Here is a 26,547-nt window from a genome sequence, read left to right as displayed (position 1 = left end):
ACCAACAGCAAATTCAAAATGAGAAGCATTAAAATAACTTATCTTGGAAGCTACTAGGTTTTACATACCAACTAAGAAATATTGTTCAAGGTTTAGGCCTAAATAGATGTCAGATGAACTAATGAGACATATGGCAGAGAAGAAAAATGCATGGGATACATATAAATTAACACGTGACACAGAAGCCTATGATAGATACAAGTTGATCTGTAACCAAGTTACAAAGGAGGTTAGGCAGGTGAAGGCAGATTACGAGAAATGTTTGGCAAGGGATGCAAAGAAAAACAGCAACGAGTTTTTTACTTATGTAAACTCTAGAAGGAAGGGGATGAATCAGATTGGTCCACTTGATATTGATGGTTCAGCTGTTGATGATCCTGATCAGGTAGGTAACAAACTAAATGAATATTGTGGATTGACATTCACACATGAGGAGTTATTCAGCGAGGGGAATGCCAGAGGTGTATTCAACTCTGGCAGTAAGCTAGATAATCTTGTAATAACTGAGAGTAAAGTGGTGGATAAATTGTTGAAGATAAACACAAGAAAGGCACTTGGGGTGGATAGGACCTATCCAGTTATATTAAAGGAGGCAGCATCCAATTTGATTGGATACTATGATGCAGTCACAAAAGAGCTGGATGCAGGGAATAACTTTGATATTATATACTTGGATCTTAGAAAGGCTTTTGATACTGTTGCACATGGAAGACTGCTGCACAAATTGGAGCAGTGTGACATTTGGAGCAAATTGCTGCTATGGATAAATGGGTGGTTGAGGGGGAGAAGACAGAGAGTGGTAATCAATGGACACTGCTCATCATGGACTAATGTTATTAGTGGAATCCCTCAGGGTTCAGTATTGGGTCCATTATTGTTTTCTGTATTTATAAATAATATTGATGATGAAATATCAAGATTAATGTCTGAGTTTGCAGACGATACAAAGGTTGGCAGGGTTGTTAAGGACACTACTGACGCTATGCTGCTGCAACAGGATCTGGAAAGGTTGAGCAGATGGGCTGATAGGTGGCAAATTAAGTTTAACATTGACAAATGTAAAGTACTATATATGGGAAACAGCAACCCTAGAGCAACGTATCAACTCTGTGGTACTACACTGACAGTGGTAGGGAATGAAACGGACCTGGGGGTAATTGTGCAGGCAGATATGAAGTTTTCTGAGCAGTGCAGATGGGCTGCAAGAGTAGCTCATGGTGTCTTGTCAATGATATACAGGAATTTTTCTAGCAGGGATAAGGAGGTGATTATTCCCTTGTATAAGGCAATGGTCAGGCCACACCTTGAGTACTGTATACAGGTCTGGAGGCCTCATTTCAAGAAGGATGTAGAGCTGCTGGAACAAGTACAGAGAAGGGCAACAAGATTAGTGAATGGAACAAAGGGTTGCTCTTACGAAGAAAGGCTTAAGTTTTGCAAATTACAGTGTCTGGAGACTAGGCACTGGCGATGTGATCTGATAGAGGTGTATAAAGCCTTGAATGGTTTGAGCATGCTCAATGCTGATGGGATTCTTCCTCTTGCTCAGAATAATCACCTGGGAGGGCATAAATTCAAATTGAGGAAAGACAAATGTAGGATAGATGTGTGGAAATTTGCCTTTAGCCAGCAGGTAGTTGGTTGGTCTAACAGACTTCCATCTCTTGTTGTGGAAGTTGATAGCCTAAATAAATTTAAAATTCAGCTGGACAAGTATTTCGAACGAACGGAGGGGTGAAATGGAAGTGTTTTTTTTTTGTTTTTTTTTGGCTGATGCTGCATAAGCTTGCTTTCTTGCATCATATGCCTCTGCTAATGCTAATAATAATAATAACAATGGTAATTACTGGGAATAGGAACTAAAAGTATAATGTATAGAAAACATCACAAAGTGTTTTCAAAATATTTCATTAAGGAAGATGGTATGTATCTCTGTAAAGATTTTAGTGGTCTTTTAAATGAATTGGGCATTAAAAATAATCCTAATGAAAGGCATATATTTACTGAATCCTAAAAATTAAGTTTAAAAGCAGTTTTGATGCACAGTGGAAATGCATTCTCATCAGTTGCTCTGGTTCATGCTGTTGGCATGAAAGAAACATTGAAAGTACCGAGATCTTGAGTGCACTGACTTAGTATCGTGACTTTTCTTGGAATATTTGTAGGTTGCAGCAAACATGTTAAATTAAAAGTAATTGGATTACCCACTGGTCTACAGGGATATTTCACAATTCTGTTGTTTTCTATGTTTGCAGGACAATTGTGGGACAGAAAAATAGTATATATTGTGCTGCTGTGGGAAAAGAGGAGAATTTTTTACAAGGAAAAATAATAAAAATATATTCCATTGTTGAATCAAAAATGGTTCTTCTTCCACTTTTGTATATAAAGCTTGGATTAATGAAGAATTTTGTTAAGGCTCTTGATAAGGAAGTGGATTCTGCTACCTAATGGAAGTGTTTCCAAGTTAACAGATGCAAAACTGAAAAAAGGAGTTTTCTGTCGACCTTAAATAAATAAATGCTTCAAAGATGTATTTGAAACAGAACTACAGTATTTTGAACTAGCAGCTTGGCAGTTGTTTAAAGTGGTTGCGCATGGATTTCTTGGGAGAAGGGGAGAAGATAAATTTGAATCTCTAATGTAAACTTTACTGCAATGTTATAAAGATATGTGCTGTGCTACTGAATAGTTTAAAAATGCATTTTCTTTATTCCCATGTTAGTTTTTTCACTCATAATTTGGGAGATTTAAGTGATAAGCAAGAGGAATGCTTCATGAGGACATGGGACTCACATCTGGTGAGTATGGGCTTGGCACATCCAGTGTCCTGAACTGGATATCACCATTCTTCTATTTCTTGGTGATTTCCTTCTACTTTTGACTCTCTCTCTCTCTCGGGAATTTTTTTTTTGGCTGGTGCAGCACAAGCTTCAGGCTTCCTTGCACCATGTAGCTAATAATAATAATAATAATAATAATAATATCCATGATGGAATAGCAGTATACCAAGGTTTCTGGGTTAATAATAATATCCAAAAATAACATCATTCCAAAGTTTTTCAGGGTCAATTTAAATCATAAAATTTTGCTATAAAGCAACTAGCACTTACCGCATCGCGTAATATAGTCAAACTTACTTAAGATCTTGGTATTCTAATAAACATAAATACCTTTCCCAGGTTAGGAAACTTCATGACAAATTAAAAAATTATCTACATCGTAACAATTGGTCTGTATTGAAGACCTCCATAGATTTTAGACATGAAGCACAGGCCTGAGAAATAAAAAACAGACATGTTAACAAATTGAATACATTATCGGGGATGTCAGGACACGTTCATATGAGTTCAAACACATTGTCTCGAGCTTGTAACCAAGTGCATATGAGTTGGATAACGACCCCCCCCCACGCATACACATAATGTGTTACCGCAGAATACTTCAGCTTGTTCGCGAACACCCCTTCGCCTGACATGTCAACAGATTACAAATCTTTCCTTGTATACGCTATTGTAGGACCAGATTTCTCTTTTATCCAAAGGATTAAATTATATTTGCCACTTCAGAAACTACCTAAAAAACAGTGATAATTGATATTAAATTTGGACTTCACAACGTTCCACAAAAAGATTTATTTATTTAACAGGTTAACCAAGTGGTGAATAGCATAAAAGAAATGCAACTTCCTATATTGAATACTCTTGACAGTTCAGCTTTACGTGAACTTCGGGAAAATAAAGACATTATTGTTCAGAGGGCAGATAAAGGGGATACAATGGTAATACTCAAAAAACCTGATTACATTAATAAGTCAGATTCAGTTGTGTCAGATACCTCCACTTATCTTGAAGTAGACCCGGCACTATTTACCAATTTGGTCAATCAATACAATAAAATGTTAACCCTGTATCAAAAAAATGACTACATTACTATGGCTCAGTTAAAGGAATTGAAGGCCAGAACATACAATATTCCTGCATTCTTCGGTCAGGTAAAATTACATAAGACCGGATTTCCTATTCGGCCTATTGTTTCCTTCAAAAACTCAGAATTTTCATACTTGGCCACACATGTATATAGCATTATAAAACCCTTTAGACAGGCGATACAATTTGGGATTAAGAACTATGATACATTATTTAATAACCGTAATGACTGTAGACTTGGCAGTAATGATAATTTATTCTCACTAGATGTTACATTCGTTATATACGAATGTAAACGTTGAATATACATTAGATATTCTTTGGGATATGCTAAATAATAACTTGATACCAATTAATTATATGAAGCTTCCTATTAAATAAATTTTTCATTTAATTAAACTCTTAGTTGAAGCCAACTATATCATCTTTCGAGACAAAGTATACAAACAAATTTTTGGATTGCCAATGGGATTAAGCCTGAGCAGCTAATATCAGAGATCTATCTCTCAGCGATTGAGCGCATACATGTGATGCCTTTTCTACCCCATATCACATACTATGGGAGGTATTTAGACAATGTTCTAGTTATTACTGATAGTAGCACTATACAAGACATTTTACATTCATTTAATAATATTCATTCTAGGCTCAAATTTACATTGGAAAGGGAGAATACCGATACAAAGTCATTAAATTTTCTTAATTTCATGCTTACTCGGGACTCAAATAAAATCCAATTTAACATCTATTGTAAACCTACAAACACCGGTATTCTTCTGCATTATAACAGCTACCACCTGTTCACCTACAAAGGATCGATTATCTTTAATCAATTTCTCAATGCCTATAAATATTCAACTACGGAATTGGCTTTGGGCACAGAAATACAAATATTAACCAGCAGATTCTTAAACAGGGGTTTACCCCCCTTGCTGCAATAAACCGAATTAGGGCACAAGCTAAAAATAGGATACAAAACACTACACCAACCAACAATAGTAATATCAAAAAATACTTTTTTTCTGTCCCATATGTTGAATAGTGGCGCAAACAGCTTAACAGATTCTTTAAACATACCGAATTTAAAATTGTGGCCAGGCCAATATGGAAATTACACACTCTACTGAAAAATCCCTCAGTCTTTTCCTCATTCGTAACACAAATAAATGACCTGGTATATAAACTTTCTTGCAGCAATTGCGACTCATCTTATCAAGGTTCTATGGTTTCCACTCAATTTTCGTGTTAATCAACATGCGGACTCAGTTTGTGCTTCTCGTTCAGCAGCATCAGAATTAGCATTTCATGCCAAGAACGAAAAACATACTTTTTTATTTAATGAGGCCAAAATACTTAAGTGTCCAGCGTAAAAATAAGAGACTATTAATTGTAGAAGCCGTCGAAATTAAATTACAGAGAATTCTGTTAATGTTCGCCAGCTATATCTGATCTCCAATTTGTGGTCTTTTACTTGCCTGTGCAAAGACAAATAATCCCTATTTAAGTTTCATGCTCACCCCTCTTCAGTAATTTTCATTCCTGTGATCACGACATACGATCGAAAAGTGTTGTCAGCTTCAGGAAGGAAAATCGTTTTGCGATTTTTTCGTTAAATTAATTTTTTACTTGATTTTTAATTGAGTTTAAATTGATTTTTAATTGTGTTCAATTGAATTTTAATTATTTTTGACTGTAGTGTAAGTTTTTTGATTTTTTAAATTGTTTTGTTTTAATTTCTGATGAGTATCACACAGAAGTGTTCTATGTATCATATTGAGGTAAACTTCTTTTACAAATATTGATATCAACGTAGAACGTATTGAGCATTAGAGCTCTGGTTCATATTATATAAGATATTAGTGTGTGTGCATGTTCTGAAACTTGTTTTCCTTAATTATGAAAATTTTAAAGCCTTGAAATGTTCAACTTTTCTTCTTTTCAGATTACTGTCTTTCGAATGGGAGAAGGGCCTTGTCAGGAATTAGATCAAGCTGTTTTGACAGCACTGCTGAAAGGTAATACATAAGGCATCAACATAAGTTTATCATTCATAATTGTAATTTAGTATTAGTGCAAATGCATGAGTGAAGCTGATCATTGTGAGTTGTCTCTCACATTGATTAGCTTCAGTCCATCGCTTTACAAAATGAACAGTACCTCTCTGAAAGCAGAATTTTGTTTATTTGTAGGTGTGAGGCAATTTTTCTTGTTGAATTGCTTCAATCTGGTGAGTGCACAGCATTTAACTTCTCTGAAGAATCTCAAACCATTCAAACATCTTTCAGATTATTTCAAACTTATTCAACCCTCCAACAATGGAACACAGTCTCAGAGATAAAGTAATGTAGATGAACTGTTTTCTGTTCCTTTAGCGGCTATAGTTGCATTCCTAAATCTGATTTTAACTCTGTACAGATATTAAGTTTGATATCAGATGAACAATAGAAAGAGTTTAGCCTTAGTTGCCCATGTGTCATTAATATCTCATAACAACAGCGACAGAGAGGGCACTGACTCTCTTTAAAAATTATAGCTGTGAATTACAGGCTCCAAAAAGGCGATAAGTGTTTGCTGTTTTATTTACCTAATTTTTATTTTATATTGTACTTTATAAGTAGCCTTATAGTTCTAGTTACGCTAGTTATTTTTAATTTAGATAGAGTTTTTGTAGGTTACTACTTAATATGGTCCATTTCCCTCAGCATGAATTGTTGAGGAGGCTTCCACCCTGCAGTGGGTTGATAATGGCTGCACTTTACTTTTTTTACTACTTAATATATGTAAAACCGTTGTTTCTTTCGAATCTTGCAGCCATTGTTTTCGTATAGAGAGTAGTGTATTTCGTATAGGGAATCAAATTTTTAATTAGGGTAAATAGGTAGCTTTAACGTAAAATTTTTTTGTGTAATACACATCACTGCATTTAGAATTCTATTAGATAGTGTACTATTGATAATTAATTAGATTTATTGATCTTATTAATTTTAAATATCATGCCCCAGACTACAGCAGCAAAGCAATGGCCACAAAGTGGCAGGAGTGCTGTGATTCGGGGGAGAACTGAGGAAGGCGATACTCCAATGTATGACAGCCTAAAAAAATGTGCAACTTGTGAAATGTTTGCTGAACTCTCTGGAACAGAACATGATCTAGCTAAGGAAGATGTCTTTGTGTGTGCTAGGTTCAGAGAGCGTCTAGAAATTAGGTGCCAACTCAGCATTTTGATGAGCGTCTATGAGAGCTTGAGGTGTAGGGTAGATGCACTTGAAGAAATTAATATGAGGGGCCCGTCAATGCCAGAGCTCATTCTTGTGCATCAGGCAATACAGTGGCAATCTTCAAGGCAGAATTCGCTGGTCCCACAGGAGTTAGTTATTGTTGGTGACTCTATTGTCAGGGAAACGGGTAATATATTGTGTAAAAAGGATAGATGGAATAGGACCAGGGTATGTCTGCCAGGGACAAAAGTTGATAATGTTGTAGAGCAGATATCATCTTTTAAGATGATATCTGCTCTACAACATCAATGACATTAAGAGTAGGAGATCTGCAGATTTACTTAACAAGTACAGGTCAATATTGAAAAAAAGTCATGAGTTAGGGTTAAATTTAAGTGTCTGCAATTCTGTCCAGACACGATAGGAGGGAGTATATGACAAGAGCCTTGTCAATCAATTTGGCCATGGAGGGATTGTGCAAGGCTGATGGGGTAGAAAATTTTTCAGCATGGTCTGTGCTTGTTAGCAGGAGAGATTCTTCTACAGGGATGGGATACACTTAAATGGAAAGGGTGCAAGAGTGTTTCCCGATGCTATTGAGGCAGCATTAGGTAGGTCAGAAAACTGCTAGCTTGGGTGGATTCACAAACTAAAAGGTTAAAAGTAGCCACAGGCAGAGGCGAAGGTGATTCTTGCACTACTTATATTGGAATGAGCAACGGCCTGGAGTGAGGGGTGCTGGGGGTTTTAGGGACAGATGGCAGTCATCATGAAACAAATAAATACATGGGCTGCGTTAGGGTAACTAAGAATAAGAATAGGTGCATGTATACTTGCATGTACACCAATGCTAGAAGCATAGTAAATAAATTTCATGAATTTGAAGTGCTAGTCATGACATGAAAGGCGGATATTGTTGGAATATCAGAGACATGGTGTCACACAGATATTAGGAATGCAGAATTGGAATTTGGGGAGTACAATGTGTACAGAAAGTATAGACAGGATAAGAAGGGAGGAGGAGTTATGTTGTTAATTAACAAAAAACATGAATTCTAAGGAAGTGCATCCAGTTGATATAGATGGACAGTGCAATTTTGAGTCAGTTTGGTGTGACATAAGTACTGGGAAAGCAAAAATAAGAGTAGGAGTGTGTTATAGGACTAATTATTCTAATGAGTACAATAAACAGTTGTACAGGGAAATAGAGTGGGCTAATAAATCAGAGTGTCTTATAATGGGGGATTTTAACTTCTCAGATATTAACTGGAATTTGTGGATTGGTCACTCGCACACTAGCAAGACTTTTGTCAAATTATTGGATGATTGTTTTCTGCAGCAGCATGTTCAATAGGCAACCAGAGAATGTAATACTCTTGATCTGGTTATCAGCAGTGATTATTCGTGTATTAAGAATTTGCAGATATAGGTGGCAGTGATCACAGTGTACTGATGATCTTAATTTACTTAAAAGATATAATTACCATCAGAGGTAAAGGGAAGGGTTTTTGCTTCCTTAAAGGTGACTACAGTGGTCCCAGACAGTTTTTAAATTCTGTACAGTGGGACCAACTGATGATGTTATCAACAGCAAATTCTAATTGGAAAGCATTCAAGGAATTAATCGTGGAAACTACTAGGCTTTTCATACCAATTCAGAAATATTGTTCAATGTTTAGGCCTAAATGGTTGTCAAATGAACTAATGAGACTCATACAGCAAGGACTTCTTTACTTATATAAACTCGATAAGGACGGGGATGAATCAGATTGGTCCATTTGATATCGATGGTTAAACTGTTGATGATCCTGCTCAAATAGCTAACAAACTGAATGAGTATTTTGCGTCTTCATTCACACATGAGGAGTTATTAAGGGAAGAAAATGCCAGAAGTTTATCAAACTGTAACAGGGTGCTTAATTATTTTATAATATCCGTGGACTCAGGGGACGTCCCCGCGGACTGAAGATGTGTAAATGTATCTCCAATTGACAAAGTTGGGGGATTGAAGGGTGACATGAGTAATTACAGACCAGTTAGTTTAACTTATGTTACTGAGTCACTAGTTAAAGATGCATTGCAGGATCGTCTAGACAAGACTGCAACAATAATTCAGTCACAGCATGGGTTTGTTAAGGGAAAGTCTTGTCTGACAAATTTGATTGGATGCTATGATGTGGTTACAAAGGAACTGGATGCAAAAAATAATTTTGATGTCATATACTAGGATTTCAGGAAAGCTTTTGACACTGTTGTGCATGGAAGACCACCGTACAAATTGGAGCAGAATGGTATTAAGGGTAAGTTGCTACAATGGATAAAAGGGTATTTGATTGGGAGAATACAGAGAGTGGTAATCAATGGATGCTGCTCTTTGTGGACTAATGTTATTAGTGGAGTCCCGTAGGGTTTGGTATTGGGATCACTGTTCTTTCATATATATTTATCAGTAATATTGATGAAGGTATATCAGGTCTAGTGTCGAAGTTTGCAGATGATACAAAGGTTGGCAGTGTGCTACTGTAACAGGATCTAGAAAATTTGGGCAGATGGGCTGAGAAGTGGCAACTGAAATTTAATATTGACAAATGCAAAGTACTATGTATGGACAGAAGTAATCCTAGAGGAATGTAATAACTATGTGGTACTACACTTTGGGTGGTAGAAAATGAAAAACACCTGGGAGTAATTGTGCAGTCAGATATGAAGTTTTCTGAGCAATAAAGACAGGCTTCCAGAGCAGGTCACTGGGTTTTGTCAATGATATACAGGAATTTTGCTAGCAGCGAAAAAGGAGGTGATTGTCCCTCTGTATAAGGCAATGGTCAGGCCACGCCTTGAGTACTGGGTACAGGTCTGGAGGCCTCATTTTAGGAAGGATGTAGATTTGTTTGAATGCGTACAGAGAAGGGCAACAAGATTGGTGAGGGGAATGAAGGGGTCCTCTTACCAAGAGAGGCTTAAGTTCTGAAAATTGCAGTAGCTGGCGACTACTCACTTGCGAGGTGATCTGATTTAGGTGTATAATGCCTTGAATGGGTTGAGCACGCTGAATTATGATGGGATTCTTCCACTTGCTCAGATTGTGAACCTAAGGGGGCATAAATTCAAATTGAGGAAAGACAACTGGAGAATAGATGTGTGGAAATTTGCCTTTAGCCAGAGGGTGATTAATTGCTTTAACAAACTTCCATCTGTCGTTGTGGAAGTTGTTAGCTTAAATAAATTCAAGTTGGAACTGGACAAACTTTTAGAGGGAATGGTTGTGTGATTTTTTTTTTTTTTTTGGCTGATGCTACATAAGCGCATATGCTTGCTTTCTTGCAATACATGCCTCTATTATTATTACATTTGGGAAAATGTGAGTCTTAAGACATCTAATGTGTGTGCTTTCACTCATTCTTTGGTATGATACAAATCTAATTAATATAACATAGCTGGAAGCCCATGCATATCCTGGTCTTACATGTATGCCACATTCCAATGATGATAGAAATTTGTTTTAGCCCATTGCCTTCTGCATTAGTATGTCTTATGTGTGTAAATTATATTTACCCTAAGGCTGTTTTATCTGTTAGAGGAATAAAAAATTTTTTTTGGCAGAAATCCATTAACTCAGCTTGCTTGAGAAGGCCTCAATACAGTAGTGAACGTAGAAATTCTGGCCTCTCCCCTCTAGAATCATGACAGTTTTCCAATGCTTTTTAACAATAATGCCAAACTGTCCTTCCCCTCGTGATGGTCATACCTGCCAGTATGCCACAGCGTTATTAGGTTTTTCCCGTTAAAATAGCATTTAGTCCTAATGAACTAAATGATTCCTCTTTGATTCCTTATGCAATGGAAATTTCATAAATAATCATAAAGAAGGGATCTGTATATTATCATTATTATACATAGTATGGCAATTGGAAAATGAGAGAAATGTTATGAGTGCTGGTGGAGACATTTACTAGAAGTAAACATGAAATGAAAGAGTGAATGTTCCTTGAGCACCACATTTGAGTTCAGTGAAAATTGCTACCATTTCAGAACATAGTGTGTGAGTTGAACTGCATGTCTCTCCTGTGTCTCTGTTGTGGAGAGACAATAGAACAAAGAGTGAACGTCAAGTTTTGCGTTCAACTGCGCAAAAGTGCTATGGAAATGTTTGAAATGATGAAGCAGGTGTATGGAGAGAATTGTCTGTCTCATTGAATTATCAGTTGTATTCTAGTGGCATAAATGTTTCACCTGTGGAAGAGAAACAGTGGAACATGCCGAACATCTGGGCCCAGAAAAAACAGTTTGAATGCCAGAGTCGATTGAAAAGGTGCGGGAAATCATTGCTAATGACTGATGTGCAGTGCTCCAAATGATTTCAGAAGATTTGTGCATTCATGTGGAAACCACTTGACAAATAATAATCCAGGATTTGAAGAACATGAAGGTCTGTGCACAGTTTGTTCCACATTCATTAACAGATGGTCAATGACAGACACAAATTGAACACTACAGAACATTCACTAAGGCTGCTGAAAGCAAACCCAACTTCCTGAATTTGATTGTTAGATTGTACAGGTGACGAGAATTAGTGTTTTCAGTATGACCCTGCAATGATGCGACAAAGTGCCGAATGGAAGTTGGCAAACTCTCCCAAAGCCAAAAATGTTTGCTGAGAAAGGTCAAAAATCAAAGCCACGCTCATCACTTTCTATGATTTGGCCATTGTGCACAAAGAGTTTGTGCACAATGGCCAAAGTTGTACTGCTGCCTACTATCTGGATGTTTCAAACATTTGTTGCAGATTATCATGTGTGGCCTCAGTATGGAGAAGATGGAAGTTGGTTCCTCTTGCACAACAATGCACCAAGCCACAAGGCTGTTTGGGAGTTTATGACTAGCAAAATAGTCTGTGTACTGACACACCCACCTTACTGATTAGACTTAGCTCTGTGTGACTTCTTTTTGTTTCCGAAGCTCAAGGCACCACTGAAAGGCTATTATTTTCATGACATCAACACCATTCTAAAAGCTGTGACGAGAACATTGAACAGCATAGCAGTTGTGGTCTTTCACTAGTCGTTCCAGTAATTTTGTGATCGTTGGATGTAGTATGTGATTGCAGGGGGAAGTTATTTTGAATAAATCAAGGTTAGTTCACTCATACATGGAATAATTTTTTTTTTAGAATCAGTCTCGTTTTCCAGTTTTTTATAGTTTCTCTACACTAATTCTTCCTCCCCCCCCCCCATCATTTCTAACCTAATCATGAACTGAATAATTTGTTTCTTGTACGTGTAAAGGTATGCCTAAAAATTTGAATTTCAGTTTACAAAATTAAGTTATTCCTTTTTGTAGGTAGACAGCATATCATTTACTTAGTCTAATGAAGAAATGAATGAATGAAATTAACTGAAATTTTTCTGCTGTATATTTTATTATTAGCATTAGCCACATGGTGCAAGGAAGCTGCAGGCTTCTGCTTGCACAAAAATAAATAAATAAATAAATAAAAATAGCAATAATTAAAAAATTGTAATAAAATTAAATGAAAAGGATAATAATAAACAACAATTATAACAAAATAATAAAAACATAATGGAAGATAAAAAAAAAGATACAGTAGAACCTGGATAAGAAAATCCCACATAAGAAGTTTTCCCCTCTACTAGGTTTAGTTTAAGTCCCAATTTCACTTCTATATATTGTGTAGTATATATATATAAATAAAACATATATATAAAACGTCTTATGTGGGAAAATATCCCACATAAGATGTTTTCCAGGCAAAAGGTTTTCCTGCATAAAAGGTTCATGATAAAAAATACACAGGGTATTATTATAATGATGTTTTCCCACTTAATACATTTTATAAATATACACCTAATTCTGTTTTTACACGATAGATACGTTCCTGAAAAATACGTGTAAAAAAAATTCGTGTAAAAAAAGACATTGTATTTATGGAAGAAAAGAAGATTGGTTCCGGATCTAAAAAAATCAGTAAAAATAATTAAAAAAAAAACACATAAAAATATTCGTTTTAAGCTTATTATTTTATTTAAACAAAATACACATGTAATAATATGTAATTAAAATGTATTAAAATAAATTTGTATGCATATGAAATGAAAAAAAATTCTTCATGAACAAAAAAATCTGTTTTACGCATAACAAGATTTTATTCATTTTCACTTTCTGATAATAAACGGCGCATATGTTTGCGTACGACTGGAATATCACTGCCATCACTAGAAATGTTGTGGACATTGTCTTCTTCCTCTATTAATGAAATTCTTTCTGTGATCTCTTGAGCAAAATCAGCACGAGTCTCCTCTGGTGCTGATGTTTCACCGGTTTTACGAACGAATTCAGTTATTAATGGTTGTGTTCGTGTTTTGGTTAGGCCGTTATATAATTCTCTGTAAGAGGCTGTCAACAACTTCAGTTCACGTTGAAACTTCCCAGCGCGTTCCTCATTAGGGTCATTTTTGACAAAATGATTACCTAATTTTCTGGCCAGTTCCAGACCTTCTTTTATTAAATCTGCATTTAGAACAGGATCATTTTCTTCATTATCACTACGTTCTGTGGGATAAGGAGTCCCAAGGACAACCTCTAATATTTCATCTTCGCTTAGGGCTTTGTCGGTTAACAATTCATCAATATCTTCAAACGATAGATCATCGAATCCTTCTCCACCAATTTTGTGTGCCATTGTAATGATGTTGGGAAATTCGGTCGTATTAGGGATGATGGGATCTTTGCTTTTTACACATTGTGGCCAAACCGCTTTCCAACACGCATTTAAAGTTGCTGGTTTTAATTCAGTTAACGCTAATCCAACTTGATTGATACAATCCATAATTGAGAATTTCTTCCACACATCAATGACTGTTAGTGTTTCATCATTCAGCTTGTCCAAAACGTGTTGGAATGCTCGTTTTACGTAGTATGTTTTAATTGTCGCAATTATACCTTGGTCTAGCGGTTGTATCAAAGATGTAGTATTAGGTGGCAGAAATAAAATTTGTACGTTTGGGTGTTCCAAGACAGGATGGCCGGGTGCATTGTCAAGAATCAGAAGAACTTTAAATTCGAGACCTTTCAAATTCATATAACGTCTGACTTCTGGGATGAAACATTTGTTGAACCATTCTGTAAAAATAGTAGTGGTCACCCAGGCCTTCTTGTTTGCCATCCAGTGAACAGGCAGTTTATTGATATCTACACCTTTCATTGAACGTGGGTTTAGGGCTCGATTTACCAGCAGTGGTTTCAACATACGATCTCCTGAAGCGTTGGAGGAAAATAATAACGTCACGCGATCCTTAGCTACCTTAAAACCACCAGCAGTTTTCTGCGATTTGGCTACATACGTTCTGTTGCATTCGTTTCCAGAAGAAACCAGTTTCATCTGCATTCCACACTTGATCAGGAGTGTATCCTCCATCTTCAATAATTTTTGAAAGTTCCTGCTGGAATACTTTAGCAGCCGATTCATCTGCAGATGCAGTTTCACCTTTAATTTTTATATTATGAAGAGCATTCCTTTTAAGAAACCCTGTCATCCAACCTGTACTCACAGAAAATTCATACTTTCTGTTTAACTGAGATGAAGTGCTTGGCTCCTTTTCTTTAATCTGTTTGTAAATTCTTAGTGCTGTTTGCTTGATGCCATTTCCATCTACTGGTACTCTTTTTTGTGACTGATCTTCTATCCATATTACCAGGGCCTTTTCCATTTCTTCCTTGACAATATCTCTTGTATATGATGATGAATTAACACTTACTTTTGTTACAGAACATACCGACTTCCTAATTGCAGCTTCATTTTTCTTAATAGTTCTTACGGTAGCTTCATGTACACCAAAATGCTTTCCTAGAGACGTAGCCACTTGTCCAGTTGCAAGACGATCTAAAATTTGAATTTTAAGTTCCAAAGAAATCGTTTTCCTTTTCATTTTGGTAATAGGCGAATTATTCGACATTATATAAGGGCTACCGAAAAATATCTCAGTTATAATTAATAAAAAAAGGTATGAAAAATTTGTAAACTTACAATTTATTGACTATCGGCAAAATTGATAAATTTATATGTGCACAAATTTCACTAAAGATTCTTTCACTTTGAAATAGAGCTTACTACTACATGTCTTCCGAAGGTACAATGCACGAATACCGTAAATGTGCACCAAATTCAATAAAAACGTTGATGATTCATAGATACCTAGACGTACACATTGGTAAGCAAAAGCACGCGTTTCAAAACGCACACATTAGCTGTTATCCAATCTATTGGTGCGTGTAATATAGAAATGATACTAATATGCCACAAATAAAAAAAAAATTCTTACAATTTAGGCAAAAAAAAATTCATAGAAATCGTGTTAAATCAAAATGACTCGTATAAAAGGAGAATGAAATATTTATTTAGAATTCGTGTTAAATTGAATTCGTGTAAAAAAAGTTCGTGCAAAAACAGAATTAGGTGTATATATAAAAAAAAAAGATAAACTGCAGCCATTATCAATCCACTACAAGATGGAAACTTCCTCCACAATTGATGTTGAGCACAATGGACCATAATCTGCCACGCTAGCCCAGTGCGGGTTGGCAGATTGACCGTATTGAGCAGTCAGAGATTTGAACTCTGGTCTACTCAAAGAGCGTGTGCTACTGCACTCCTGCTCCTGACCACTTGGCTATGGAGGCCTTTTTTTAAAGAATTTCTAAATATAGAAATTCATTATTTTTAATATTAAAAATATATTAAACAATATAAACATTTTAGTAAGTGAACAAGTTAGCGCCGAGCATCATTTTAGTTTGTAGTAAACCACCGAAGTAGGTGAAATGGCATCGATTTTTTGTGAATGCCATCACAACGATTTGCCTTGATATTGCACCACCTCCAACAAGCAATTCTTTGCCAATGGAGAAGACCAATGTTACTTATTCTCGATACCACAGCAGCTGTTACTTATTCTTGATACCACATGGATACCTTTCTTGGCCGATACCACCGAGAATGAGGCACAGGAATGGTCCTCTTTTAAGTTTTGAACAGTTTTGAATTACTTAGTGGATTGTTGCTGTGGCTTATTCTAATTGGACCTTGTAAGGTATGTTGACACTCCAAAGGAGCTCATTCTTCCAACTTGGTAATGAGTTTAATGAACAAAATATTAAGCAATTGGAAATCCTCAGTTTAAACAATGTTTCCCATAGGCAGAGTAAAATATTTATAAACACTGAAATAGTACTTAAAAATGATCTTTAACTTATGTGTATCTTTTAATTTTTATTTGTGTAGTTAATATTTCATACCCTTAGGTCATTTTTCCTTCTAAGACGTTTTCCCACGTAAGAAGTTCCAAACCTTCAGTCCCTTGGAAAACTTATTATCCAGTTTCTACTGTATATAAAAAGGATATAAGAAAATAAACCAATTATGTGCTTCCCTTGTTATGTGAGCTGTTACTTGTTACTGTCAGGTTGACCTTTGAACTTCTTCAGACTAACAGCCTCAACTACCTGCTGAGGCAATTTGTTCCAATAATCAACAATTTGCTGGCTGAAAGAAATAATCTTATATCTGTATCTTATAAAATATATTTTCAAGTTTAGTTAGAGAAAAAAATTGCAGTATTCAAGAACTGTTTTTTTTTTTTTTTTTTTTTTTGCAAATGCATTTAATTTCACATACCAGTTATTTAATCTAATTATGTGGTACATTCTGTTAATATTACTTAGGTCATCACCTTCCAGCACCTGATCAGCTGAGATTAGCACTTACTTGGAACAGAGTTGACATTGCTAGAAGTGAAATATTTATATATGGACAAGAGTGGCCAGTAAGTAATGGTATATTTTTATTCATTTAATTTATTTAGTATTTGTTTTACAGATATTATATGAACCGTGGATCAGTGTTTTACTTTCTTTCATATATTCAGTAAAATCTATTATATCCAAAATCCTCATAAGTCTTTTGTAGATTTCTTGGATGACTGTTTTCCATGGCAGTATGTTAGAGAGGCAACAAGAGAAACTGTCTCAACTGTGGATCCTCCGAATGCTGTCAAATTGTTTGTTCGGCAAAAGACATGACCTGTCCCAACTGCAAAGGCAACCATCCTGCTTACTCTAAAACATGTGAGAGGTGGAAAATGGAGAGAAAAGTTGTTAAATAGAAAGTTGAAAACAAAGTTAGTTATCAGGAGGCAAGAAAATTAATTGCACCCAGTATACCTAACCATACCTATGCCAATATTGCAAAAAAAATATCAAACCATTGCCACTCAAACTGATGTTACCTTCCATCAAACACATAAATCCCTGACTGGGCTCGGGCTATCCTCTCTCAGCAACAGTCCATTGTCCTTAAGCAAGTAATACATATGCCTCTTACGATACCAGCGAAATCTTCTCCTCCACCAGTGCTTCAAATAATCATAGTTCGACTTTGAAAAAGATTGTTCAGGACACATCGATGGATGCAGAGAAACAGGAAGATGCGATTCTGGAAATATTTGCAGAAGAAGATATGGACACTGGTCACTCTACCTTTCCAAAAAGAGACAAATCAAAGCCTGAATGCCATAAGACAGCCAAGTCAGGTAGAGTTTCTTCTAAATTCAAGTAATGCCTTATTGTTTGCAGTGGAATTGCAGAGGCTTTCGTGGCAACGTTGATGACATTCAATTCTTAATTAACCACTACTCTCCAGTTGTTCTGTCTGCAGGAAACCTATTTAGCTCCTCAAATTTCCATTTCCTTAAAAAACTACTCAATCTATCGAAGAGATCGGAATACTTCTGATTCTGCTTGTGGTATTAGTATTAGTATTAGTATTAGTAACGGCCGTATGTGCAAGAAAGCCTATGGCTTATGCTGCACCAGCCAGAAAAAAAAAAAAAAATCCGAACAAAACAATGATAAAAACAAAAATTAAATAAATAAATAATAATAATAATTAATAAATAAATAAAAATAATAAAATGAAATTAAAAATTAAATAAAAGGAAATTAATCCTATCATCCTATGCGCTTCCCTTACCCGAAAGTACTGTCCAGATGACCTTTGAATTTCCCCAAACTGTCGGCCTCTACCACCCATGAAGGCAACTTATTCCAGTAATTTATAACTCGCTGGCTAAAATAAAACTTCCTGCAGTCCAATCTAAACATTTCCCCACGTAACTTGAATTTATGTCCCCTAGTTCTAGCATCATTTATAATCTTGAAAATTTTGTCCTCATTCATTTTACTGATGCCTCTCAGAGCCTTAAACACCTCAATCAAATCTCCTCTAAGGTGTCTAGTTTCCAAACTCTGCAGCCCACATATTCGAAGTCTTTCTTCATAAGGACGCCCTTTTGCCGATCTCACCAGGCGAGTTACCCTTCTTTGCACCCTTTCAAGAAGCTCGATGTCTTTCTTTAGGTGCGGTCTCCATACTTGAACACAGTATTCCAAGTGTGGTCTAACATAGGCCTTATATAATGGGATTATCACGTCCCTATCTCTACTTGCAAAAGTTCGATAGATCATCGATAGGACACCATGGGCCTTCCTTGCAACCTGTTTACAATGCTCAGAGAATTTCATGTCTGACCGTATCGTAACACCCAAGTCCCTTTCCTCCAGTACTGGGTTTAGTTGAACTCCACCAATGAATAAGTTATTTTGGGATTACTGTTTCCCAGGTGTAATACCTTACACTTTGTTGGATTAAAGCACAGCTGCCATTTTTCTGACCATTCTTGAAGTCTATCTAGGTCTCTCTGAAGAAGCTCAGCTTGACAGTGATCATTAACTACTCTACCAATTTTAACATCATCTGCAAATTTAGACATCACGCCCTCTATCCCTTCATCAATGTCGTTTATGAAAATTAAAAACAACAGTGGTCCTAATACTGATCCTTGGGGAACCCCACTTCTTACATCAACCCAATCTGAGGAATAGCCATTTATCACAACCCTCTGCCTCCTGCCCTGAAGCCATCCTTCTATCCATCTAAGGATTTTCCCAGTGATTCCAACCTGTTCCAGCTTATAAAGCAACCGCTCATGTGGGACTGAGTCAAAAGCTTTGCTGAAATCTAAATAAACAATGTCGAAATTATTCCCTAAATCCAGCTCGTGAGTGACCCTTTCGAAATAGCGAACCAGATTTGTTAAACATGATTTTCTCTTTACAAAACCATGCTGAGTATCCTTGAGAATTTCAATTTGATCCAAATGATCCTGAATTCCACCCTTGATCAATGCCTCCATGATTTTCCCTACTACTGAAGTCAGACTGACAGGTCGATAATTTCCCACTTCACTTTTAGAGCCACCCTTATGTATGGGAGATACATTTGCACTTTTCCAATCCAAGGGAATCTCCCCAGAGTCTAGTGATGCTCGCATAACCAGCCTCAGTGGTTCAAGGCACTCGCTTGCCGCCTCTCTCAAGATTATAGGGTATATTCCATCAACTCCAGGAGCCTTACTAGTCTGTAGGCTTGAAAGTTTTTTCATTAAATAATCTTGCGAAATTTCAATATCATTAATTACATATTTTTTAACTTCGCTCCCACAATTTCCCATTGCCACAAAAGGCTTTTCATTTGTAAATATCGATGCAAAATAACTGTTGAGTTCATCTGCAACGGCAGCTGGTGTATTTATTACTATCCCCTTTCCCTTACGTAAAGGTCCGATCTGGTTTGTCCTGCTCTTCTTGGCATTTATATATGTGAAGAATTCTTTATCCCCCCCTCTTTGCTCTGTTTGCTAGTGTTTTCTCATAAACTGCCTTTGCCTGTCGAATCTTTTCTGTGGCTCTATTACACATCACCTTGTAGCTGTTATAGGCTTCAGTACTTTTTGGTGGTGGTGTAGCTATTTTAATTAACTCAAAGATTCCGGCTAGGCAAATCACTCTCCAAACCCAAATCGAAGACGTTGCTGTGCATCTGATTACTCAATTTACATTAATACTAGTCTCAATCTATCTCCCCTAATTCTGCCCAAACGCGATAGGAGGGAGTATATGATGAGAGCCTTGTCGATCAATTCGACCCCGGAGAGATTGTGCAAGGCTCAAGGGGTAGAATTTTTTTCAGCCTGGTCTGTGCAGGAGAGACTGCTTCTACAGGGATGGGATACACTTAAATAGAAAGGGTGCAAGAATATTTGCTGATGCTATCGAGGCAGAGTTAGATGGGTCAGAAAACTGCTAGCTTGGGGGGGGGGTACACGGACTAATAGATTAACAGTAGTCGCTGACAGAAGTAAAAGTGATTCTTGCACTGCTTCTATTGAAATGCAATTGAGCAGCAACCTGGAAACCAAGGCAATGGGGATTTCCAGGACTGCTGGGAGTCATAGTGGAACAAGTAAATACATGGGCTGTGTTAGGGTAACTAACAGTAGAACATTTGCATGTACACCAATACTAGGAGTATAGTTAATAAATTCGATGAGCTTGAAGTGCTAGTCGAGACATCAAAGGGAGATATTGTTGGGATATCAGAGACATGGTGTCACACAGACATAAGCAGTGCAGAACTGGAATTTGGAGAGTACAATATGTACAGAAAGGATAGACAGGACAGAAAGGGAGGAGGGGTTATGCTGTTAGTTAAGAAACACACAAAATCTAAGGAAGTGCATCCAATTGATGTTGGTGGACAATGCAATGTTGAGTCTGTTTGGTGTGACATATGCACTGGGAAAGTAAAAATGAAAGTAGGTGTGTGTTATAGGCCAAATGAATCTGATGAGTATAATGAGCAATTGTGCAGAGAAATAGAGTGGGCGAGTAAATCAGTGTGTCTTATAATGGGGGATTTTAATTTCCCAGAGATTGACTGGAATTTATGGATTGCTCACTCACACACTAGCAAGGCTTTAGTGGATTTATTGGATGATTGTTTTCTACAGAGCATGTTTGGGAGGCAACTAGAGGGAATAATACTCTTGATCTGATTATCAGTAGTGAGTCTTCATGCATCAAGAATCTGCAGATAAAGGAACCACTAGGTAGCAGTGATCATAGTGTGCTGAAGTGGTATTTACTCAAAGAGGTAACTACCATCAAGGGTAAAGGGAAGGGTTTTTGCTTTCGTAAAGAGGACTGCGGTGGTCTGAGACAGTATTTAAATTCTATACGGTGGAACCAACTGATGATGTTACCAACAGAAAATTCAAAATGAGAAGCATTCAAAGAATTAATCTTGGAAGCTACTAGGCTTTTCATACCAACAAAAACATAATGTTCAAGATTTAGGCCTAAATGGAGGTCACATGAACTAATTAGACATCTGACAGAGAAGAAAAATGCATGGGATACATATAAATTAACATGTGACACAGAAGCCTATGATAGATGTAAGCTGGTCTGTAACCAAGTTACAAAGGAGGTTAGGCAGGCGAAGGCAGATTACGAGAAATCTTTGGCAAAGGATGCAGAGAAAAACAGCAAAGAGTTCTTTATTTATGTAAACTTTATTTATGTAAACTAGAAGGAAGGGGATGAATCTGATTGGTCTACTTGATATCAATGGTTCAACTGTTGATGATCATGCTCAGGTGGCTAACAAATTAATGAATATTTTGCATCTACATTCACGCATGAAGAGTTATTCAGGGAGGGGATTGCCATAGGTGTATTCAACTCTGGCAGTAAGCTAGATAATCTTGTAATAACTGAGAGTAAAGTGGAGGAGAAATTGTTGAAGATAAACATAAGAAAGGCACCTGGGGTGGTTGGAATCTATCCAGTTATTTTAAATGAGGCAGCAAACGAAGTAAGCAAACTCTTAGTCATAATTATGAGAGCTTACCTGGACTCAGGGGAGGTACCCATGGACTGGAGATGTGCAAATGTGACCCCAATCCACAAAAGAGGATCAAAGGGAGACACAGGTAATTACAGACCTGTTAGTTTAACTTCTGTTCCAGGGAAATTAATGGAGACACTGGTTAAAGAGGCATTGCAGGATCATCCAGAAAAGACTTCAGTTGTAGCTCGGACACAGCATGGCTTTGTTAAGGGGAAGTCTTGTCTGACTAATTTGGTTGGATACTATGATGTAGTCACAGTGGAACTGGATGCAAAGAATAACTTTGATATCATATATTTGGATCTTAAAGAGGCCTTTGATACTGTTCCACATGGAAGACTGTTGCACAAATTGGAGCAGTGTGGCATTGGAGGCAAATTGCTGCTATGGATAAAGGGATGGTTGAGTGGGAGAAGACAGAGAGTGGTAATCAATGGACACTGCTCTTCGGAGAGCTAACGCATTCTACAACTTAGTGGTACCTGGTAAAACCTATCCGACCACCTGTCTCACATACGGAGGAGTCGCGCTAGTCAAGAATGAGCAGATCAAGGTGTATTCCCAGTGGGCTCTGGCCCACCTTCTACTGCAGTGGTGTCCAACCTTTTCCCGTACAGGGGCCAAATTCAAAAAAATTCAGAGTTATATTTCTTTCGCAGACCACACTGAGTGATTAGAGAAAAAATAGTGTGTTACATTTTCCGTATCTTGTTGCACGTAAAAGTAAAATTGAAAGTATTCGAAAATTTTACTAAGTAGAATACACAATTACATTTAGTGAACATTTACATTTACATTTAATGAGAATTTTTTTGATAATTAACAAAATTTAAAACGCTGTTTTAGTTCACTTTCTCGTGGGCCATAGGTTGGACACCTCTGTGAATCAACTGTAAGCACTCCGTTTGAGAATTAGAAAAGTGATTTTCTTTTACCTCGACAAATAATCATTTGTTGTTTTGCAGAAGTGTGTTATCCACATTTTTCAATAAATTTTCCCTATCTCTGTTTACATTGGCACAGTACCTGAATATCCGAATGACACCGACATTTTGGGCAGTTTCGAAAAAAGAAAAGAAAAAATTCAAATTTAAGAACTAGTGACAATACTGATGACGAGAGATGGAAAATGAGGACAGTGAAGGTATTAATCCTTCTAAACATGAATTGTTGGCATTTGATGAAAGCAAAGTTAGAAAATTGTCAATTAGTTTACAGTTAAATGAAAGAGATGCAATTCATGGATTTCGGGGATACCTATTTGATAAGAAGGGTTCCGAAGAATTTAAGAACGCTCTGAGTATGATACCAATTTCATCGAGTGAATGTGAATGAGGATTTTCACAAATGAATCTGATCGCCAGCCCAACCAGCGCTTCGTTGATAACAAAAACAGTTTCTTCACTACTGTTTCTTAAAATTGTAGGCCCGCTGCTGACCCGCTTCGATCCAGCAAAATATGTCGATTCATGGCTGCATCGGAAACGTCATTCAGCAACCGACACACAAAGAGAAAGATAAGAAGTTGGCATAGGACAGGGGTCAGAAGCCTGCGGCTAGCGAGCCACATGCAGCTCTTTTAACATGTAACTGCGGCTCTTTAACTTTACATCTCACATGAAGCGCAATTTGAAATGGAGTTGGAAGACTTAAAAATCAAGGACACGTTGAGTGCAAGACTAAAATGCCTTAAAACTGAAATTGAGGATTTGGAGAGGCAAAAGGCTGCCCTTTTTCTACACAAATGGATGGCGATAGATGAGTTTAAAATGCAGACCAAATTGTGTTTGATTCATGGAGTGGCTTACCGGACCCATATATAAATTTAAAAATATTTGTGTTTGGACTTCTCAGTTTTTGGTTCGACGTATTTCTGCGAGCAAATAATTTTGAACATGAACTATATTAAAAATAAATCAAGAAACTGTCGTCTGAACAATGCGAGCATGTTTAAAGCTCAGCATGTTTAATTATGACATACTCGCATGATGTTGAGAGACTCGCTCAAGAAGTTCATCAACAAAAGTCAGATTAATTTGTACCTAATTGGATGTTTGTTATGTTTTTACAGTATAAATAAATAATATTTCAAAAAATATATATTTTTTAATAAACACCTTTCCATTCTATTCCATTTCTTAAAAAACTCCCCCCCCCCTCCCAGCTTGAGCTGAGGTGCGGCTCTTCGGATTCTCTCTTTTTTTTTTAATTAGATCAAAAATGGCTCTTCACACAAAAAATGTTGCTGACCCCTGGCATAGGGTGTCGGATGAGAACTTAATAAAAATTTGGAATATTCTACAAAAACTTTATTATGAAATTATTTTTACTTATGTTATTATTTTTTACTTATTTTACCTATTATTTTTTTATATACTTGAATAATAAATGTATGCTTAATAAATTCTGTTATTATACTTAATTTGTTTTCTGATATTGTTAATTTGTCTGAATTTCTTAATTTGTTTTCTGATATTGTTACTTTAGTAGTAGTGTTCTTATTCTAAGAACATTACTACTAAAGTAACAATATCAGAAAAATTTTTTTAGAGTACTTTTCATATCCTTTTAATTTTCAGTTTTTCCTGATAGCAAAGAATGAGTACCGGTACCTATTTTTTTACAAAAAAAGCACTGTATATATATACAGGGTGTCTCAAAAATATTGGTACAAACGTTTAGGGGAGGTAGGTAACATCTAAAGGAATGTGAATCGCATAGGAACCCATAACTGGAAACGTCACCATAAGTCGGTACACGGCGCTGTTCATCGGTTCTTGAGAGGAAAAATTTCTGGTTTACTCATTCAAGCAGTAGTCGCCGCACGAAGGGCATGCATCGATATACAAACTGTGAGCTGGCAGACATGCACCTAGTATATGGATTAACAGAGGGCAATGGACGAGACGCTCAAGGAATTTATGGAGAACACTTCACAGAGAGACATTATTATTATTAATAATATCCATATGATGCAAGGAAGCCTGAGGCTTATGCTGTACCAGGGGGAAAAAAAAAGTTTCCGAGTAACCCTGAGAGAGAAAGAGAGAGAGAGAGAGAGAGAGAGAGAGAGTCAAAAATAGAAGGGAATCACCAAGAAAGGGAAGAATGATGATATCCAGCTCAGGACCCTGGGTGTGCCAAGCCCATACTCACCAGATGTGAGCCCCCGTGTACCAGACCACCGTTTGTTTGCACGCGTGTATCAAACTTTGTGCAATTATGGGTCATTTAGAGGTAACAGGAGTAGTGCGGGCAGACCATGTTCGACGCGAACTCCTGCCATGGAAGAAAGTGTGTTGAATGCAGTCCAGAATAATCCTACTACCAACACATGTGCCGTTGCCTCTGCCTTAGGAGTGTCTCGTTGCAGTGTACAGCGTGTCTGGCACAACGATTCCTTACACCCCTTCATCTCCAAAGGGTTGAGTTACTGCTCCCCCAAGGTCATCCTGCACGTGTGGCTTTTGCACAGTGGTTTCTCCAAGAAAGTGTTCAAGACCTAAATTTTCCAGGCTATGTTTTGGTCACGGATGAGGTTTATTTCACTCGGGAAGGCTTATTCAATCAACACAATGCTCATGTGTGGGCTCATGACAACCCACACGATAGCCGCCTCCGTAGCCAGGTGGGAAGGAGCAGCAGTGCGTAGCACACGCTGCTTGATTAGACCGGGGTTCGAGCCCATCACCACCAAATACGGAGGATGCGGAAAGGTCAAGGGAATGACCACCGCATATTCCCGGAGCAATATAGCCTTAGTTGCTAATGCTCCTAAAAACCAAAAAAAAAAAAAAAAAAAAAAAAAAAAAAAGAAAACCCACACGGTGTGCGCCCCCATGCGGCGCAACATCGCTTCACAATAAATGTGTGGGCAGGTATGGTCGCTGACTGCTTAGTCGGCCCATACCTGTTACCATCCCGCAAGAACTCTGCTAAATATCGGATCTTTCTTGATAAAGTTCTACCAGTGTTACTTGACAATGTTCTAGCAAATGTGAGACGCAACATTTGGTTTCAACATGATGGGGCACCTGCCCATTATGGAAGGTATGTTCGTGACCATTTGAACAGGTGTTTTGGGCGTCAATGGATTGGCCGTGGTGGACCTGTTGCCTGGCCCCCACACTCACCTGATTTATCGAGCCTTGATTTCTTTCTGTGGGGGCCCTCAGATCTATCGTGTGTGAATCGCCTGTGGAGGCTCGTCTGTGCTGCTGCTACTGTCAAAGAAACTCCAGGTGTGTTCGACCGTGTCCGTCAATCCATGCTGCATCGGTGTCACACATGCATCGTGTTTCATGGTGGAACCTTCTAGCATCTGTTGTAACATGATGAAATGCATCCATCTCATACTCCATTGTTAATAAGATTTATGTCAAATAAATGTTTGCCACTAATTACTGCCTTGTGTCATTTCTGCTTCTTGTGTTTCTGCTACTACTTTCCCGTGACGTTTCTGGTTATGGGTTCCTATGCGATTCACATTCCTTTAGATGTTACCTACCTCCCCTAAACGTTTGTACCGATATTTTTGAGACACCCTGTATATATATATATATAATGTGTGGTTTGT

General features: G+C 37.2%; 1 protein-coding gene across 1 annotated transcript in view; it reads left to right on the top strand.

The window, feature by feature from the left end:
- Trpm (transient receptor potential cation channel, subfamily M) overlaps positions 1-26,547 on the top strand; it is a 715,965-nt gene that overhangs the window by 518,809 nt on the left and 170,609 nt on the right. The window contains exons 11-12 of the mRNA XM_090378481.1: positions 5,872-5,944; positions 16,886-16,986. Of these exons, the coding sequence (XP_090234607.1) occupies positions 5,872-5,944; positions 16,886-16,986 (174 nt within the window). The remainder of the gene's footprint in view (positions 1-5,871; positions 5,945-16,885; positions 16,987-26,547) is intronic.

The sequence above is a fragment of the Mastigoproctus giganteus genome, chromosome 7 (assembly GCF_048544385.1).
Source record: "Mastigoproctus giganteus isolate SK-2022 chromosome 7, ASM4854438v1, whole genome shotgun sequence".
Classification (NCBI taxonomy): Eukaryota; Metazoa; Arthropoda; class Arachnida; order Uropygi; family Thelyphonidae; genus Mastigoproctus; species Mastigoproctus giganteus.
The sequence above is the reverse complement of the archived record's forward strand: the minus strand, read 5'-3'. Positions and strand labels throughout refer to the sequence as shown.